At 29.0% G+C, this 22,066-nt stretch overlaps 1 protein-coding gene across 1 annotated transcript in view; it reads left to right on the forward strand.

The window, feature by feature from the left end:
- Positions 1 to 22,066, forward strand: part of LOC114126862 (uncharacterized) — a 261,745-nt gene that overhangs the window by 131,636 nt on the left and 108,043 nt on the right. The window contains exons 7-9 of the mRNA XM_050197114.1: positions 481 to 759; positions 1,381 to 1,653; positions 3,077 to 3,251. Coding sequence (XP_050053071.1) covers positions 481 to 759; positions 1,381 to 1,653; positions 3,077 to 3,251 — 727 coding nt within the window. The remainder of the gene's footprint in view (positions 1 to 480; positions 760 to 1,380; positions 1,654 to 3,076; positions 3,252 to 22,066) is intronic.

The following is a 22,066-nucleotide window of genomic DNA, read 5'->3' on the forward strand; positions in this document are numbered from 1 at the left end:
GTTGTGCAAAAACTGTATATCTACTGTCCGCGCACGGTATACCATAAAACACTGTTGCTTTATAAGTATTGCTATAGTTTGCCAAAAACACACTCCTTCCAAATATTGCATTCTATAAAATATACTGCAGGCTGAAATTGATGTTATACGCCACAAACAATGTTCAGTGTAATGAACACATAAATTTAATTGTATGACCATATATTAACCACGACATTCTAGCTGTTAGAAATTCCCGATTCTCTCTTTTTCCCATTTTACCTGAAAACGTTTTGATTGCCGTTGTTTTTGAACTCCATCGTAACAAATAAGGCTCAATCTCGAAATAATCACCATAATATTAGACATAAATGAATGGGTGTAAAAGCACCGTTCAGTTTTCCGGAGAGGGTCGAAATAGGGCGTTGGCAATACGCCCGATTAATAATAATAATAGGTAATAAACTGAGGACGCACTAACGGTTTTTTTTTTCTAAACAGGTGTACTCTTCAAGGGCTCGCCGGAATTCCAAGCCTCACGTGTCGCCCGAACGAAGGCACAGCAAGGACGGCATATCGGTCGGCAACAAGCTGCCCAGGTTGCAGCGGCAATCGACGGCCATCGACGAGACTTGTATGCCGTCGAGCTTGCATTGCGGTCGTCGGAGCTCGCAACCGACGCTGTCCGCGGACCAAGACTATTCGGACCGGAAGACCAGGCGCGACTCGCTCTCACCTGACTCCGCGCACTACGCTCGACGCCGAGACTCTAGAGTCAGCGTGAGTATAAAGCGCCGTGCAATATTCTTAGTATTATTATTTCTTTTTTTTTTTAAGTGGGGGATATCATATACTATTTTACAGTTTTACACTATTATAACAATGTTTTGACATTTTTTCACGCCCCACATACAAGATCTTCGATTATGAGATTTCCGAACGCCCTCGATATGCCACCATTTCAGAATCAGTTATTACGCTTTTCGATTGGCATCTCTTCTGACAAATCTAATCTTTTTACAATTTAACTGTCAATGTTTCATTTTTGTTAAAAAAATAATCATAGTTTTTCTCCCAAACACCACGAACGAGGACGCTCCAGATTAATTTAGATGCAAGGACCAGGCTTAATCCTTGGCTTTCACTCAACTTTTTTTTCTCTCTGAAGTCCTATATAACCTAACAAATAAAATACAATTAATCTATTTCAAACGTCTCGATAACTGCACTAATGTTGTTTATGTTTATCTCATCTGATAACTGTGTTATATAGTGTATGTATTCACACAACAACTCTGATCTATCTATAAAATAGATGGTGTATTGCATAATAATGTACATTATCTTCCTATGAAAAAAAATTAATTACAACCACCGTTTTTTGCGTTTATGCGTTTACAGGGTGGTCTATCACCGGACAGACAAGGCAGGGACGTATCTCCTGGAAGGCAGAGACGCCGTAGAAACTACCGACGCCAGAGTACCACGATGGGTGGTTATAACGTTCGCAGCTGCCAGTCATCCAGGTCACCGGATTCGTCGTCATCCTGCTCTTCTCGAGAACCCTCGCCGGCCGGCAGGGCCGTGGCGCCTGCGACTTCTCAGCGAACGCCGATTATCCGGAGACAATCCACTACCGAAGAGATATTGATTGCCAGGGGCTTCCGGCGACAAGTGCGTTTTCCGGTTATCGTGAATTCACTACGCTCTATTAACATATAATTATTATAAAATGTCATTGTAACGTTGTTGATTTTCGGGAAGAATCGAAATATGACATGCTCGTATCACGGTTATGAGGAGATAGAAAATAGGGAAGATATTCAAACACATCTTAATCCACTACTATTTTTATTTTTGGTTTGTCTTTTGAAACTGTGAATAATTAAAACTCACCTATGAATTTGTACATTTTTCATTAATGCATTTTAATATTTGTGTAATGATTACACAATTACTATGTACTTCTATCAAATATTCTGTAAAAAAATGTTTAATTATAGTTTGCGTCAAAAACATAAAATAGCGTTGCAAGATATTATATATTTTTGAAGTTTTTAATAATAGTTTAGTATTTCTCGAAACCGACATTTCAACAATAACCTAACCAATTTACATTGGACATTTCGTACTACACGTTGTTGTAGATCCACTGATAACATCTCAAATCAGTCCACTATGATTTCCTGGTCCGTGATTTTTGCTAAAAACTGTATAATAACCATCTGGTGTATCGTTTGATTTTGATTTTTTCCGCCTTTACCAAGAAATTTTTTACTAAATAACTTCTTATTGATCGATTTGGTCTAGACCATCCACGTGGCCGTACATATCAGTAGTAATTCTGATTTTTTAAAATTTTTTTTTTGCAACATTGCTTTTTACACCTTATTCAATATAACAAACCAAGTCCATTGTAAAAATAGTTTTTACTTATATATTATTGTAATCGATTTCTTTCAATAAAATATTGCTTGATTGGATACCATACAAACATTGTATAACAAACTGATTTTTACAAGATTGTATTATAATGTTTCTGTATTACATTGTTCTTTTGGATAACGAGATTTATATCTGTTAAATTGATTTAATAGTTCATAAATGTCAAAATCAGAATATTTCAATGGTTTACTCATAGTCTAGAAACTTTGATGTGTTTTATATTTCTAAAAAATGAAAAAAAAATATATAATATTCATGGCGTTAGGTAAATCTACTGACAATGATTTAATATTTCTAAATAACGTAAATTCGAATAATATTAATATTCTCGAATAATTGACAAACCAAAGTTTCTCAAATATATCTAACCCATCTCAATTCTGAACACTGGGCATAGTGCGTAATTAATTAATTTAATAATGATAATATATTTTACATTAACTTAGAATAATTGTATTACCATAGATAATTAGCCTGTTTTGTATAAAAAACAAAACAAAACGTTGGTCATGTGCATTTTACTTTTTCATACTTTGCTGTTACGGTAATAAAAAATCAAAAGCTCGTATTTTTAAATAAGAAAAAAATCAATATATAAATAAACACTAAATCCAATATTAGATTTTTATCATTATTGTTTTTTTTCTTTTAGTCCACTACCGAAGAAATGATTCGATGCAGGAATTTCCGACGACTATCGTCTCAGTCAGATGAATGTTACCGTACGAGAGGCCGAAGAGATTCAAGTACGCAAATCATAGATGGAACTTTGGCCACTATGGCTGTGGAGACAAGCAGTACTTTGTTCGATTCTAGTACACAAACAGGTAAGACTTCATAATTGTATCATGTAGTATTTAGTATAAATTTAAGTAGTTTTTCCCTAATCAATGGCTTTCATACAAATAGGAGTTATACCGTTATACAGTTATACTCGTAAAAATAATTATGGTATGCAATAGTGTAATTTATACAGAACCAACTACGGAAGAATCGTATTTGAATTGTGTTAAAGCCTGCACAGGGCACTTTACTGCTATATAATCTATTCTTGGGTTATTATAAATATGAGCAACGCATTTTAAACGAGTTTATTCAATATTTAGGTCAACGAGGGCTTTAAAGTTAAGAATAATTTTTCCCGAATAATAATTATATTATACCATGATAAAATATTTAGAGATATTAAATATGAGATAGCTACAAATAAGTTGTTTATAAAAATATTCATACATACGAATTAAAAGATTAATAAATGTTCAATATATATTACTATAATAATAAATAACCGATCAATAAAACACTGTTGAGAACTATTTTATTATTAAGCTTCAAAATAAATTGCTACTTTTATCATTCCTATTTAACTATTCATTTTTTATTATATTTAATTCAATGCAATCAAGTTAAAATTGGAGTAGCAGTAGTATAAATTCAATAGAGACTAACCAATTTTTAAAATATGAATAAACTCAATTTTTTTATCCAAGTAACTATTGTACAATATTTATTTTTCACATAATTTATTACTCTATATTCAAAAACTTTAAAAGAAAATAAATATTAATAAGAAAAACATACTTTCAATTATTTTTAAATGGCTTAGAGTTGTGACTATATTAAGTTATTTTGACTAATTAACTGATTATTTTTCAATTATTAGATATACAAGATTTAATGAAAAAAACTGATTTACACAAATAATATGAATATACGTACTTTATTAAAGTACTAATTAAGTTTATTTTCAAATACAAATGTATTTTCCTTCAACGAATGATGGCTCTTAAATCTATCAGAATTCACAACAGAGAGTAAGCGTGTTTAGATATTCCTAAGTAGTACATTTAAACCTCATTTCTTAAATAAATTCCCTCATGGTTACAAAAGTTTCAAACATTGAAAATTAATTTTATCAAATAAGTTTAACATTATAAATTATGCTAACGTGTTTATAGTTGAACATATACATATTCTATGTATGTAGGTATCAATACTTAAGGGAGTATGGTTCTTCAAAAGAATACGTATGAATATATGTATACTGTCATAGATTATTTCAGTTTTATATACTTTTAAACTTGGTAGGTATTTATTTATTCTACTTAATCAATACTCACACTATATAAATGCTATGGAAATAAAATCAAGATGATGACTACCTAGTACATATTCGCTTTATTATACTATTATTTCGACTGTCAATAATGAGTCTAAGCATTTAGCATATAATTTGTGACATTATTTGTACCTATACCTTTACAATATTATTTCGATGTGATTAAAATCATGCTGTTTTTTGGTTTATAACCAAATTAAGGTAACTTTATAGTTATCATAGCTAATCAAATTATTGATTTCACAGAACGGTACTCCAATATTATGATGAAATATTACAATATAGTTCTACACTTTCGGCATAGAGAATAGCAATAACATTCTACTCTTAATTAGACACATGTATATTATAACAATATTATAACATATTATAATATTATATATTTATATTAATAAATAATAACGAACATTTAAATATGATAACTTGTAAAAGACAAACTGTGTTGATCAAAAATTGAGGAAACGTCGTGGGAAATGTAGTACCGACAATGATTTAAACATATTAATATCGAAATATTAGTTGGGTGTTAACACAGGCGATGAACATCTGAAACAATATGAAACAATAATGCCTACATAAGTATAAAACCATTCAGTACATATCAAACAAAACGATTAGCTCGATTTATTTATAATATTGAACATTCGGACCGAAGTTACATTAAACCTATTATTTGTTGACTGATTCGTTTTCTACGCGAGGATTTAAAGATTAGTTAAACAACATGGTATAGCAACAATCGAATAAGCATTTTGTTATAAATTTTGAACTATACATAATAGTACGACCTGTACTATTTATTATAAGCCCCGAGTACCTAAGAGTAATAAATGTATCTCTTATCGTGCAATGAAGAATGACGAATACCAAAACCGACCGCTTCCCTATCTCTTTCGCACACTGTCTGCAGATCTGCTTATTGGTGTACACAAATGCATGTATATAGGTATATATTATAAATATATGTATGCATGACTATAATATATACATAGATAATATGGGTATATAATAGCCATCTTTTGTCGTCAGAGGTTTACGATGGCTCGTGGACTTTTACGACCTAATGACAATAAAAACCGCCTTCCTGAGCCATATACCAGCTATCTCGCGTTTTTAATCCATTTAAGTGGTATCGAAAAATCGCGACAATCTGTTTGGAAACCGTAAAACGGTTACGACCGCCGCCGCCGACGTATTTATAAATTATTAAATAGTATAATAATATTATTTACGTCCCAATGATTAAAACCCTCGACACCGTCATCACTGCAACCCCCAGTAAAAAAAAAGAAATTGTTGACCGTGTTATTCGTGAATGCATTTTTTTTTTCACTTAAAATGCATTGTGTACTTTTTGCTTATCAGATCGTAAACGTTATAGGTATTCTCTAACAGACATTCGAATGATGATCGACGTACATGATAAATATGTATAATGTTATTGTTGTATCGTTATACTTATCGCGTCCGTTGTGGGGTTATATGCGATGATATTTTGTTAACAATGGCCTACAGTTGTGAGCGTCTAAAACTGCAACAACTAAAGAATAAAAGAAAAAAACTCAATTTTTTGACAGAACAATTTTAAAATTTCTTTCGTTACTAATATCAAATAAAATAAATGAGTTATGGATACGATTCTGAGATTATACATATTATATTTATTACACTTCATATGTTTTAACTATTGGTGCTACATCATAACCTATTATGATTTATCCGTATAATTATTTCACTTTTGGATTGGAATTCAATTGTAATATGATAAACGACATTTTTATATTGAAATAAGAGCTGACGGACTCTTTGATTACCATTTACATATTTTATTTCATTCATGTTTTAAAACTCTTTAAACAAAATACGAATAGAATATAAACGTCTTAAACGGTAATTTAAATACCTACTTGTACTTTATCATATTATAATAATATTATGTTTGTAAATGTGTACCTATGTCCCGTAAATCGTATAATGTATATAAATGAATCATATAATATAATAATGTACAATATGTGTACGAAAATCCAAATTTGGGAGAATTACTCGGGAAGATTGACTTTTAATCCGTACATGAGGTCAACCTCATGTATACAATGTGTAAACAACTTAGGGACGGGCAAACCCACTTTCGCGGTGCTACGTGGACGGGTTAAATCGCACTCGTGCGTAGGTATTTATGCGAGGAAGTATGTGAGAATGTGTGTCAATGTGTGCTCTCGTACATTGTTATTGTAACACATCGGCAAAATGGTTACGACGCAATAAATATCAGACAACCTGCGGTCGATTGTCTTATCCGCGTGCGAGATCAAATGCGCCGGTGAAACTTTGTTTATATCACAGACTTGCGTTTTATGCTACCCATGTGTGCCGACACACCACACCGCAGGCAATAATATCAGCGTTGATGATAATGCCCGAAGATATCTATTACAACAGCGTATGAGATATATAAACTCGTAATAGTAGAAGAACCTAGAGAACCATTAAAAGCGTTTGAAACAACAGTATTCTTATACGCATACGAGTTTAGTGCGGGGTAACCTTTATTAGGCATGATACCCACAGGTGTTTAATAAAGATCTAATTTTATTGGACTTTTCAAGCTTGGCAATTATTTAGAGACTATATTCTCAACCACTTGGACTTATTTGTTCCATTTAAGCGTTTGTGGTGATACGAACTTCTTTTTTTTTTTATTCTACAAGGACTAGCATATTCTATAGTAAATTTTAAGCCGATCGTTTTCTTAATAACCAAATTACAAATCGAAATGCAAGCGAATGTATTTTGAATAATAGTTTTTAGGAGCGTATTACACGAGATGAATTCTGATCGAGACCTTCCACTCTTATCTTATATTTTATGTAAACAACAATATGATCGTTTAATGTTTTAAATTACAATACAGTCTTATTTGAAAAAAAGTATTATCAACCGATTTGGTTTATTCATTATATTGTTAATGTAGGTTAATAAATATATTAAATCTTTTATTATTTGCGACCTACTTGTAAACTACATTGATAGCTTATTTGTTTTCGGCTTCAAATTATTGCATGATGATAAAATGTCTTCAATAAATCGTATCAATGCTATGGCACGTCATTTTTTAATTTAATATGATTTTGTCTTACGTAGATGCGCTATTTGTAGTCAATCTATTTTTGTTCTATTTACCATGAGTTTTAAAAAATGTATTTTAAAATCACTCGTTGTAAATCGTAGCAAACGTACGCGCAAAAATACACACACTACCCACGCCCCTCAGTTTATGCTAAAACGAGTAAGTGATTTACAATCGTTTACATGCATCCGTTTTTGGTGAATTTTCAGAGAGAACCGATCTGTTTATAATTAAGGTTTTTTTTAATTTCTTTTCAAGTACCCAGGGGATATTATTTTGGACAAACGACCACAGTGGCGTGTGTCACGTTTATCGGTATCACGTGGTTTTTTAGTGCTGAAGGGTTAGTGCGGTAGTTTCGTCCGACCGCTCAACAGACTGCTACAATAGTATCAATCATACAAAGACCGTCCGAATATTTTATTTTATTGCATTAAATTGATATAATGGTGATGAAATCAGGCTGGCGGGTTTATATGTGTGTGTAGGTAACATAGTATCTATTTTTTTTTAAATATCTACAGCCCTTAAAATATTTTAAAGATTTGTTTGCATATTAAACACATTCGTAGTAGTACCGGAGACCATATAATCTTTATACTTATACAGCTTACTAGCCTAATATTTAAAATTATTTCAATATATATATATATTTTTTTTTTATAATATAATTATTATTTATTAATTACATTTTATAAGATATAATTAAGTACTATTAATAACATAAATACTACAATATAATATTTATTACTTTTAATCCTGATGGTCAGAATTATTACCTACGTCAGCGTTTTCAATCTGGGGATCCAACATATTAATTAAGGGCCGCATAGATCAAAAATTATAAAATACAAATTTACAAAAAAAAAAATATATATATATACATGCAACAAGTTTAAATTAGGTACTAAACATGGTATTTATAAATTGATATTGAAAATGGCATATTTCGTTTAGATAATTGGTTAATGATATGATGATATGATATTTTTATTGTTCAAATTTGTACTTAACATAGATATGGGGTAGTTAAGTGATTGGCCATATTTTATACCTAATTTGGGGAGTGTAACGCTAAAAAGATTTAGAAACACTGACCTACAATATGTAAGATAAATTATATAGGTTATGTTGACAATTTGACAATTATATATTGGCGTTACTATCATTACTATTAATCATTTCCGAAATATGATTACCATAATATGTTAGTTTCTTGAACGCAAATAAACAAACGTCAAGTATAAATATATAACAAATAACAAGTTGACGTCATTATCACTGAAACTTCTATTTCTTAACTTGTCATTTATCACTGTATTGTAAGTTTAATTTAAGTATACTCGTTGTATAATATCGTCTAATGCGAAACCGATATATTGAAGTCTATAATTTACAAATTATTAATATTAGTACGCATAGATACTTCTCAAAATTAAAATAGATATTAAATCGATGAACTGTCAATAGGCAATATGAATAAATTGCAATGTTAAATATATTATAGAATAATAAACTATAGTGTATCAATTAACAATGAAAATATATTATTAAAACCATGATAATATCAATCAAAAAACGTAAATAGTCACTTTCAATGTATACAATTCAATTATACGTATATTTACGTACAGACTAAAGAAAGCATGCATTTCAAGTTTATAAAATAAAATTCGATGAGAGTTAAAAATGCTTTTGAAATAATGTGGAATATATTTTTCTAATATCTGAAAACGTATACGTTTTTTACATAATTTATTGTGTTCAAACATAATAATAGTATGTATAAACATTTATTATTTTTATTAATAACTATACATCGCTATTATACTTGTTTTCTATTTATAGTGAATATTCATCGCTAGATGACACGCATCGTCGATGTTATCATGTCTGTATTATTATAACATGTATAACCAAAAATAATAATAATAGTTATTTTGTTCATACACGTAATCTGATGATTTTGATAAATAATAATATTATTTATTCAATCTATAATAGAAAGGTATGAAATATAAATTTTTTATTTTTTATTTTCATTACTCATCAATTCTTTTATAATATACTTTGTATTAATTATATTTTATCTATTGATCAAATCAGTTCAGTAAACATTTGATTGATACTCATTTTGCAATCACACGCGTATATTTAAATATTTTTAAGTTAATATTACTTACAAGTCATAATGTTTTAAAACAATAAAACTAAAAAAGGTTTCAATCATTGAAGTTAAAATTTTACAAATATGTTAACCAATAATGATAAATAATCAGCATATGTATTTGTATCACATATCTTACAACGTGTTTAACATAAAACAAGATGGCATGATGAAATATTATTAACAACAGTGAAGTAATTTTTACTTTTAGTATGTTTTGTTTTAATATCATGTGGCTTATACGTTTTACAAGGCCATAATATTTTGAATGTATGTAGGTATTTATTATTTTTTCCAAAAAGATTCAATATTTAAATATTGATATAATAATTATTTATTAATTTTAAACAAATGAGTGAGTACAAGCAAAAATAAAACGCTAATTGTTTGGGAACACATATCTTATCTTCACTATATTTCAACTATAATAATATTATACCTAATTACTATAGTTTAATTTTGGGTTTTGAGGACCATAAGCTGACCTTTTCGGTATTCGAAATACAAACCTATGTCTTGCATGTATAACTTTCAAAATAAACTCTAAATACGCTTTCGGCAATATTCATTATATTAAAACATATACTATTGCAGTATATTATATTAGATTATATTGCGTATTTTATTGCCTAAATAATGATATCAAACAGTTACTAATTATTATTTTTTCTTAGCTAATAAGCTTAATAATCAAAAAACTTCACTAATAATTTGACAAAATATGAAGTTATTTCATTCATTATTAAAATATTTGTTGACAGCAGTTAGAATTAAATTATCATTAATGTTACAAAAAATGTGTTAAAATCAATTTTAAATATTATGTTCATTTTTTCGACGAAATTTAATTTTTCCATTTTATTTAACCCATATAAGAAATTAAATTAGTAGCAAGAAGGAACGTGATTTTATTGTCAACGGGTAATTTTTATTTTAAGAATATATTATTTCATCGTTGATAATGTATTATTAACTTAAAAATATATTAATAATTCTTAATATTATTCAAATAGTAGGAATAAACTAAAACTTCACTTTAACGAATCAATTGATGTTTAATTGAAAACATTTCTAGGATAACATTGTATTATAATAATTTTATTATTTTTAAATGTTTGTCATGTTAATTAAGTTTACTCTTTAAATATTGCATATTAAACGATGGTGGTTGACCCTAAATTCCATTTAAACTTACTGATAGTATTGTATTAAGTAAGACATTTTTCAAAATAATAAAGTATTAATCAAAAATTGAAAATTAATTTTAAATTAGTTTCAATAGTCTTCTTCAATAACAACAAATTATATTATACAATACAGTAATTTGATTTTTATGAAATAAGATTAAATAAAGTTCAATTAGGAGATTGACTAAATAATTGTTACGGTAAATAATAATGATAATAATAATATCATATTTTGTATAATATATATATATATGTATTTTATAATTGAAGTTTTATGTAAAAAGGGGAAAAAAACTACCTAATCCTATACATATATTACATTGTATATTATGCATTCTATTATACGCGTTTAATCATCCGTAAAACGGAATGTTTGAAAAATAATGGCTTATGAAATATGTCATTTTTCGATGACATAATAGTATTATGCGTTATTTTAATAAACACGTTAATATGAAAAGATGTCATTTTACCATATAAAAATAAAATGCGTTTTTCGCTTTACTCAAAATCTAAAAACACGAATTTTACGTATCGCTGAAAACATGAAGAAAAAAAAACGTCTGGATGTATTTGAATTTTACACGATAACATAACATAACAATATAAATATATAATAATACAACGATGCTCTTGGACTTCCATTTTACACAACAAAAAAAAAATGGACGCATAAAATATCTAACAACAAAAAAACTTTTTACAATATTTTCGTCTCTTAGCTAGAAAGTACAACAAAAAACACACTGTACTCGCGTTTTTACGATTTGTCGTTAGACAGATAAATATTTATCGATAATTATAATAACTAATGATATTAAAATAATGCTGATAACAAGAACGGTAAAAGATCAGATAAATATCATAAATTTATAACTGATAAACCAAATCCGTGAAATATTAACTATGCTGATTTCCATCTAGTATAATATGCGCGCTGTAGTCAGTCAATTCATGTCAAAATTATTTGTATTTGCATTTTTTCTGTTTTGATATCGCCGCGTGACACACGAAATTCAATGGTATCATACTACCGGCAGGGTCGATCACTGGACTATTCAATATTTACCGACTAAATGGGCCCCGGTCAAATCAACAATAGCTTATTAACGTATTTGATTACAAATTTTATAACAAATATCAAAATCATAACGTTTTGATAGATGAAAAATTTTTATTAAATACGGTCCGATGCGTTAAATAATAATAAAACTAAATTATCAAGAGCGCCATGCAGAAAAATTTAATATAAAAATACGATTATGGATATTGTATAGTATCTAGTATATCTAAGATCTGCAATCGGCATCAATAATGCATGTTATCGAACTATTATTCTATGAATATCGTACAGTTAATAATTATGTATTACTTAACAAATTCATAAATAAATAATATATAACTTTTTCAAGTTAGGTAAAAGACAATAGTAAAAAGCGTAGGTCTCATAATTTAGTCAATAAAAGTTTCGTTTGAAAATTGAAATACATATTTTATACGAGTCCTTTCATGCTCATATAGTTTGAAGTTTGTACTTTGAAGAGGTCATTTTTGGTTATTTTTCCGAAACACTTTTTAACTTTTTACTTTTTACTAAAATAGTACGTTATACATGAATTTACAAAACCAATTTTAATTATCTGATACTAAAAATGTATTTTTAAAACTTCACATTTCATTATTTTTAAGATTATAAGGTATAATATTATGATACTTATTTTTTAAAAGGATAAAAATTATTAATTATTAATTTCCGAAATTATTGACTACCAATCGATTTATAATATTGTTAACAATTCCAATTTTAAAGCGATAAACATAATAAATATATATTATATGGTGGTGAGATTCCATGTATAATGTATATAGGTTACGTTGATTATTTAACAGATGACTTTTTTATGTAAAATATATACAAATGTGTGTGCAATTAATTTAACAAAACAAAAATCTTTAAAGTTTAAATATTATATTTAGGCACTAACTTATAGTAGTGAGTTATATAAAATATGTATACAATATAATATATTAACAAAAACTTAAAACTTGACGCTTATACTATTTTTTTATTTAAAATAATAATAATACAATGTAATATACATAAATTATTGTCACTTTATTAAAAATGAAACTGCTCTCTCCACGTTCTCTTCTAGTTGCATTACGGATTACGAAAATATCCCACGATATAAGTGTTCGATATGCAAACGGACGAGTGGACCCGTGTAAAATATTTACAATGCATTATATTATTGTAATTCATTATTTTATTTTAACCTCACGAAGTAGGTATTCCAAAACAACGGTGACCGACCTTGTATACGGTGTGTAGATATAGGAACCTATTTGCAAATAACTTACAAAAAAGGGTTGGGTCCTGGAAAGCAGAGTGGCGGAGGTGTATTATGTAAAGGCACATGTATATTTGTATATGTGTGTACACTGTATTATGCAAACGCTCGGTGAAGGTTGTGTGGCAAAACACAATAAGCGGATTAGACCCTGTCCGTGAGCGTGGCAAGAGCAGTTTTATGGAAGGTGCAGCATATATTGGAGGTAAAACGTCGTTTAAGTACAATTCTCACAAACCTTTATAAGAGCGTATTTCATATGCTTTATATATTATGTGTAGTAGTATATAATATTATACGCAAAGTGATTTTTTTATCAGTAAACAGCCATTCTCTCGGTAACATTATTTTTACAATATTCATCTGTCATTCCAATGCACGACAGTTTTGGAAAAATAAATAATTTTGTTTACTAGGTACTTGCCATCATTTGATTAAGTTTAAGATTGTTATTTTTAAATTATTATAATATACATTTTTAATACATTGCATGTTATGCATATTATATTATGTTATGTATTATTATGTATAAAAACAATAAAAAAAAAAAGTAATACAACGATAATTTATTATTAATAGATATTTTTAGTTATAAAATGTAAATACTTATCAGTCATAACTTGTAAGCTATTAGTTACTTAAACTACCTATGATTGACTAACGGATCAATATTTTATTGTTTATACATCGAAACATTTATATAAATAATTAATAATTTATAGTGAGTTAACAGTTAAAATAATCATCCTGTTCTAACCTGGGATAGAATATTATAGATTAGTTACATTTTTTTATGATTTATTTTGTAAAATATTTTTATATTATTGTAAATTTTAATTTACATTTTTAACAATTTTAAGTAGTTTTTATTAAATTAAGAATTTTTGCTATAGTTTTTCAAAGTTTAATCACTTTTTAGTTTTTTCTTTATATTTAGACATATGAAACATTATTTCAGATCAATATTTTTTCTCGGTGGATCTCAAGCCTGACCCACTTGTAATTTACCACTCAATTAAAAAGTATTCTAAATTAGATTAAACTATAAACAAAATAATTTATATTAAATTGTAATTTTATATTTTTAATTTATTTTTTTTAATTTTTGGGTACTAATTAATTTTTTATATTTTAGAACACAAAATAATTAAGAACAACTATATAAATATATTTTTTTTAAATATAATATTACATTACAATATTATAAGAATGTTATTAATGTTTTTGAAAAAAAAAATGCAAATCACTTGTAGGTAATTTTAATTGCTAAGGTTGGTTTTTTAGATTATATAACCCTATAACATTCTATCATTCACTTAACCCAACCTAACCTAACCCAATATATGTCTTACCAGCAGACGAGCAAGTGAAATAATAAGTGTGTTATAGTAGTAGAGTTTGTCAAATACCTCGTCAACCGATGGTCCAACTACATTAATTCAGAAATTACTCGCAGAGTTTTCAGATTCGTACAATCGTACGTATATAAAATTACTTTTAAGTATACGATGAAAGTATGGTATTGAAGCATTATAGCTATAATAACATCACACATAACCATATTATTATTTATTATTGTCAAGAAACAAAAAAGAGACACATAGATTGTGATATTAACGTAATACCGTCGCCAAAAAAATCTCTGCAGTTAAAAATAATAATGTTCTCATGTACCTACGCTTTATCCGTGAATCTACTGGCGTTTTTTCATCTATCGTGCAAAGTCGGGTTACCTACCACTCAGTAACATGACACGTATAATAATACTAAAATATAGATATCTTGACGGAAGAAAAGAGTACTTCAGCTGTACCACGAATCCACTCAGTTATTGTGTTTTCTTTTATATAATATACATAAAGCGCCTTATCGAATTACAAAAAAAAAAAAAAATCAACTCAAATAATATAAAGCTTGCATAAAAGTGTAAAAAATTAAAGTCAAATTTAATTTTTTTTTTTTTTTTGTGAAAAACTAGACAATTTATTAAACATCATTTTTGCATAAATTATAAACGATATTACATGAATATATTTGTCCAACATGCATACAACTCACTACTCAATGATTAATCGACATATGTAATTAAAAAAAATTGACACGCCAGATTCAATTATACGTTTCATTGGTTTTTGAACTAATCTGAATTTTTACCTTTTTCAAATAATTACTCGTGTTACTTCTAATAATGATTTTATAATATTATATACGAAACATATAATATTTATGTATGAAATAACGTAAAAAAATAAATAACGTGCATTTTCAATTATTAATATAGAATTTATTTGTTTATAATTAATTATGTGCTGTAAAAATACGCCGTTATTTACTGTTTTTTAAAAATACACACAGAAGTTCAAATAGCAGACTAGGTATTATTTTCCTGTAATACAAATTCATTTTTAAAATTTATAAAAATTTTTTTCCTAAAATTTCTGAAATATTTATCGGTATAATAATCTGTTTTAATCAATTATTATACAAATAATAAAATTGTTCAGAGAAACGTATACTTAACACGGATATATACCATTATACATTATTCAAGCACACACTCATGATAACGGTAATAATAATAATAATAAGAAGAAGAATTAACATGTACATACGTACATGTTTAGACTCTTAATTAATTGTTCGGGCACTTTTGAATTTATCCTTCTTATAATACAAAATTTATCTTAAACAATCAAAATAGACGTACGAATCGTGTTTAAATTTTTAAAAACAAGACGTTTGTCGTTCATTGGTCTTAAAAACTGGCAAGTCTAAAATGATAGGATATCTTGTAATCTGCTCGATAACTATTTAACCGTATATAGGAACCAAAAACATAAAATAAAAAAATAAAATAAACTCAAAATGCCTATAAGTACTGAGATATTATAAAAATCGTACTCCGAAATGGAAATCCGAAAAAAAAAAACGTCTTCAGACGTTAACGTGACTAGTTTTAGGGGGCGCAACGCAACCGTGACTGTAAGATCAGTGTCGACGAAATCCCACAGTACCTATAGTGTTGTCGTCGAGCCGGTAGGTACCCGGGACTCGGCGACCGGAAACGCGTTATATATTATTACCGCGTACGGAAATCCGGGCAACGGACGCTATGTATAGAGATACGACGTACGTTTGCTGCTCGCGTGTGTTGAGCACAGGAATAAAATATTATTATTATACGAATAATAAATTTCGTCGAAATCGCGTAAGACGGGTCGCCGGCAAAACGAGTGTAAGGAGGGGGGCGCGCGGGGGGGTGTCTACCAGGGGTGCTACATTATCCCTCCGCCCTTTCCGCAACATCCATCAACCCTGTATGACGGGTTGGTTCGGCCGGCGGGTGTGGCGGTGGATCGATTCCCTCCGCTTTTCCGCGCCGACACGCACAGTAAAGACAGCGGCGGCGGCGGCGGCGGCTAGCGAATCGCGCCTGCCTCCCACTATGTGTTCAACAACAACCCTACGCATAACTGCCGCCGCCACCGAACAGCTGATCAGCCGGAAAACTCGTGACCAAACCGGAGGAGTTTGTTCGCGCACACCACCAGTGTAGTCCGTCCGGCGGTTTACACCGGTCAGAGTGTCTTCCGTCGTTGCCGCCGCCGCCGCCGCCGCCGCGTTACTGTATTTTATAACATTTATATATATATATAAATATATTATATAAGTATACACCGTAATACGCGCGTGATCATAAACACACACGTTTATATGCTTATGCATATATTATATATTATTTACAAACTTTTACCGACTTATATGGTTTTCCATTTTTGTTTTTCCGTTTTCTTCTTTTTGACCGTACACCATCGCGGCTTACCTTTAATCGGCTTTTAGACTCGTCGCCTTTTGCTCCTCCTATTATATAACTAACGCGTTAATTCCGACTCTTCGCCGCTTCAGACATGAGCCATCCGTCTCGGTCCGTTTTACCGCCGCCGCCGTCTTTGTCGTCTTGGTCATTATCGCCAATACCGATGTTACCGCGATTGCGGTCGTCTTCGAACATTCTGCACCCGTCGCAGCTCTCGGCCCGTCACCAAATCCGGTGCAGCTGCAAGTCTATCGCCGTCGTATGTCGGTCATGTTCATCAGACATCTGTTGAAAGGTATTATCTTACACCAAAATGTGGCGCGACATAATCAGTGAAAGCTTACACAGAGTTTTTAAAAATTATATATAATATGATATTAATACGTATAAATGAATTGTTTTCACTCCGGATTTTCGACTCTATATGTTTTAATATTTTATATCACTAAATAGCGATTTAAACAACACCATTGTGATTACTGGTCATACTTATATATTATTATATAGTTTTATTTGATTTAATGCAACTATGCAAAGAAGGAATGAATCGAAATAAAAATATTGTAACCCGTGTTTTCATTTGGTTTTGGTGAATCGCTCTGAAGTGATAATAAAACGACTATACAAACGGGTCGAGTGGTAGAAAATAAAAATGTTTGTTATCTATGCACTAACGAGCGTAGTGGCGTAGCGCGATCGGTGAGGCTACGGGCCGCCGTGTGTTCAACACGATTATTAAGCAATCTTGTCGCAACCCTACTCTGTTACTGTAAACAACTTAAAACTAAAAGATTGTCTTCTTGTCACAACATCAACTTTACTTACGCTTACTATCGTTGTGTAGTCTATCGATACTATGATAAATCATCATGAAATATTGAAATAAAGGTGATTCATATTCACGTATATAATCGAAAACACTGCTTTTTATTCGATAATTTATTTATTAATTATATAATTTACTTATATACTCGTATAATATTATGTTATAAATAGGGATCCTTGTGATTTTCACTGAGTATTCAAAAAAAAAGTTTTTTCAGGCATTATAATATTATTCGTGTAAAAAAATTCGTTTCTAAGATCATTTTAAATATTTTATTTAAAAAAAAAAAAAAAAAAACGGAATTTATATTCCCGTGTCCTGTTATTTTTTTAATTCCATTAGCGAACAAAAAAATCAAGAAAAAAATATATACATAATTTTTATTTTTTAGTTAGTTATTAATTTGACACTGAATAATAACATTAAATGTTGATAATTGTGTTTATGGAATAAATATTTAATCAAATACTGTTTGTTTAACTTCACAAACTCTACCGCCTCTAACTTATTATTATTTTCCATCATTTCATCTTCTTGTTATTTGAAGTGAACAACAAAATCCCAGAGGAATAGATCTAGATTCTCTTATTTCTTTCCATCGTTCTTAGTTTTAACTTTGGATTTATAATCATGTATGTGTTGTTATAGATAACATCGTGTCATCAAGATGTATGTTGATTGATTTTTTTGATGTAAATATAGTGGAAATAAAAATAAGAATGTATTTATGATATTATTAAAGCTTGTTAGAAACTCACTTTTAAAGTAAATAATTATTAGTCTGTTACAAGTTGTACGACGTCGAAGTCTTTATATTTGTGTGACTTATTTCTTTGAATATTCCTCAAAGCAACGGAATGTAAACACAACGACTCATTTTAATTTTTACATCTTAATAATAATAATAATGGGTTGATCTTTATTAAGTTTAAACAAAGTTAATTTCGCCTTCATGTACGCAATTTTAACTTTATTTTAAAATCGCTCGTGAATTGTGTAGATTTCAATTTATTTTTCCATAATTCATACGTTACATCTGAAACGTCAGGTCACCTAACGTAATTTTTAAGTTGTATCAATCCAACCTGATACAATTTGTAAAAAATTGGCTAATTTAAATTTAAAGAATGCATAGGTATATTTTTTAATTTCATCAATATAGCCTATAGGTGAACCTTTATTTCGGTTGATGATATATTCGTATCAAAATATACATTAATGTAATATTGTTTGTTATTGTTTGAAATCAAAATTTTTAATTTTATTTATAATTTTAAACAATAACATATTATGATTGTTTAAATTGGATTATCCATAATGATAATATTTTAGTATATGCACTTGATATTATAAAATTTTTATTTCTAAAAATGAAATCAATACTATTGTAAAATTTTCCACCATTCTATTTTTAAAATCCGTAAGAGCTTCATTTTTTTCAGCACGTATAATCGTTCTATATTATTCTTTTTTTTAAGTCGCTTTGGTTTATATATTTGTTACGTAGCAATAAATTGTCATTGTCATTATACTAGGACACTAGGTACACGAATAAAAGTAGTTTAATATTATTAAAACAATGTAATTTTTTTGGCAATAAATAATTATAATAATAATAATTGATTACTAAAACTTAATAAATGGAAAGAATTTTCCTTTAATGGCAAGTAAATGTTTACAAATGCAAATCCATTTTTAACACGAAATGATAATTAAAACAATTAAAATTAATGAATATATAAATAGGAATATTGTATATAATTAAATTTTCCTTACACTAAATAGTACTTTGTGCTTTTTTGTAGCTTTGTATTTTCGGAGTACTATATTATTAACTAATACATATTATATTGTATATAGTATAAAATATAATATTATTTTATGATAAGAGTTCAACAATTTATTAAAAAAAAACAAAAGCAGTATATTATGTTCTTTTTAAAACATTATGTTTTCCTATATAAAAACATCAGTTTACATAAACATAACCTTTTGTAAATATTATATTGTTTTGGCCTACAGAAATCAGCTCATTTTTCGTTATGTATGTAAATTATTTCTACGATCTGAGAAATATTATACTCAAAAGTAAATTATAAATTACTTTCCCAGTCAAAAGACATTATTATGTATTATATTATTATTAAATACTGAAAAAATATAAAAATAATAAATAGTAAAGTTATACGAGGAAATAGTCGAAATTCACATTTTAAGTATAAGCGAGTAAGATTGAGTTATTTAAATTATTAAAAATTTAAAAATATTAACCAATTTAAAGAAAAAGCAATAAACGCTAAGGTGATTTTATTTTTCTAAATAGCTTTTATTGTACAATATAGGTATATAGCACATTATTATATTATGTTTATTGTTTTTTTGCATACAAATTAAAACAAAAAAAAAACAAAAATTACTTACAATACACATTAATTATAAATCTTTAAATGGTCTGCTAAAATTTAACTGACGGATATGCAATGTAACAATATACAATCGAATAAGTTAATAATTAAATACCTTTCAAAATAATGCTGTTGTGCCTGTATAACGTTATTGAGAATTTACTTATATTGATCGTTTTTTTAATAAAATATTTTCAATATTTTTTACGTTCAAAAAACAAATGCTATTGTAATTTTTGTACTAAATTTCCATTCAATTATAAGCGTTTTTCTTTTTTTAAATATTAAAATATATTTAATACATTATTATCAAAATATTTTGATTGAAAGGTTTTTATTATAATCTTTAGGTTCTTTTTTAATAACTATTATTGAGTACTTTATGCAGTTATATTTCTTATATGTCACAAAATGTTCTTATAAAATATATTAAAATCAATGAATCACTAATCCTAAAAAAAAAAAATAAAAATGTCCATAAGTTTACGGTTGAATGAAAATAAAAGTAGTAGTGGGAACCTTAGACTCTTTTGATTATAAATTAACTTTAATGTTCAGCATTTCAAGTATAAAACCCAAATATATTACTAAGTTTATTTATTATTCTAGACGTCTTCTGTGACATACATCATATTTATATATATATATATATATATTATTATAATTTATTCAATGGTTTGATATTTAACACATTTTCAATTGTTTATATTAATTCGGAGTGTTCTCATACTCGGATGTCACACCCGTGTTTGTTATTTTCGTCTTAAAAATGCAATACACAACAAAATAATGTGTACGTTCATCAGTTCCAATTTTGTTTGATAAGATTTAATATCAGACGAAAATTAGTCGTGTTTTCGTGTGATTTACACAAAACAACGTGTGCCATACCTACGTTGTTGTACGCCGTATATAGGTGCTTTATATAAGATGGCGACAATAACGCGTCGTGCGGGTGTGACGTCCTCTTCAAGTACGTGACGAGTCGCGGCGGCGGCGTTGTCACCTAGCGGCTGTGTGCACGATTTACCGCGGGTTTTCCGATTTCATTTCGGTGTCATCCGAGCGTATAGGGAACACGGTGTACGACAACAATACGACGAAAACAACATATTAACCGTCGGAAAACCTTGCACGGCGGTTAGACGACGACGCGACGGTGACGCTTTAAGCGTAGAAGTTTTCTCATTTCGCCGGCAGTGCGCCCCGTGCACAACTTACTATACGTCGCACAGCCGTAGGTACACCGTATAATAGTAATAATAATAACGTACAACTACTACACGATATTATATATATAAGCCCGGAAACGGTGGCGGCGGCGTCGAGTCGTTTCCAGGTAGAGATACCTCGCTAAAAGCGGACAGATTGTCTTTGGCAGCCGTCTATTCATCGCGGCGTGTTTGATTTCTTCGTTGTGTGTGTGTGTGTATGTGTGTCGAGCATTAAACGTCGAACGGATTACAATGTTACACGTGCGACGAGTTACCCGACAACAACAATATCGTACCGCGATATAATACTATATACGACAATAATACATAACAATATTATAGACTCGATGACTACGGTTTCTAGGAAACTTCATTTCCACGCCTCCTCCCACAGCCGTTCATCCGAACAAAGTCACACGAAGTGCG

This window comes from Aphis gossypii, chromosome 1 (genome assembly GCF_020184175.1).
Source record: "Aphis gossypii isolate Hap1 chromosome 1, ASM2018417v2, whole genome shotgun sequence".
Classification (NCBI taxonomy): domain Eukaryota; kingdom Metazoa; phylum Arthropoda; class Insecta; order Hemiptera; family Aphididae; genus Aphis; species Aphis gossypii.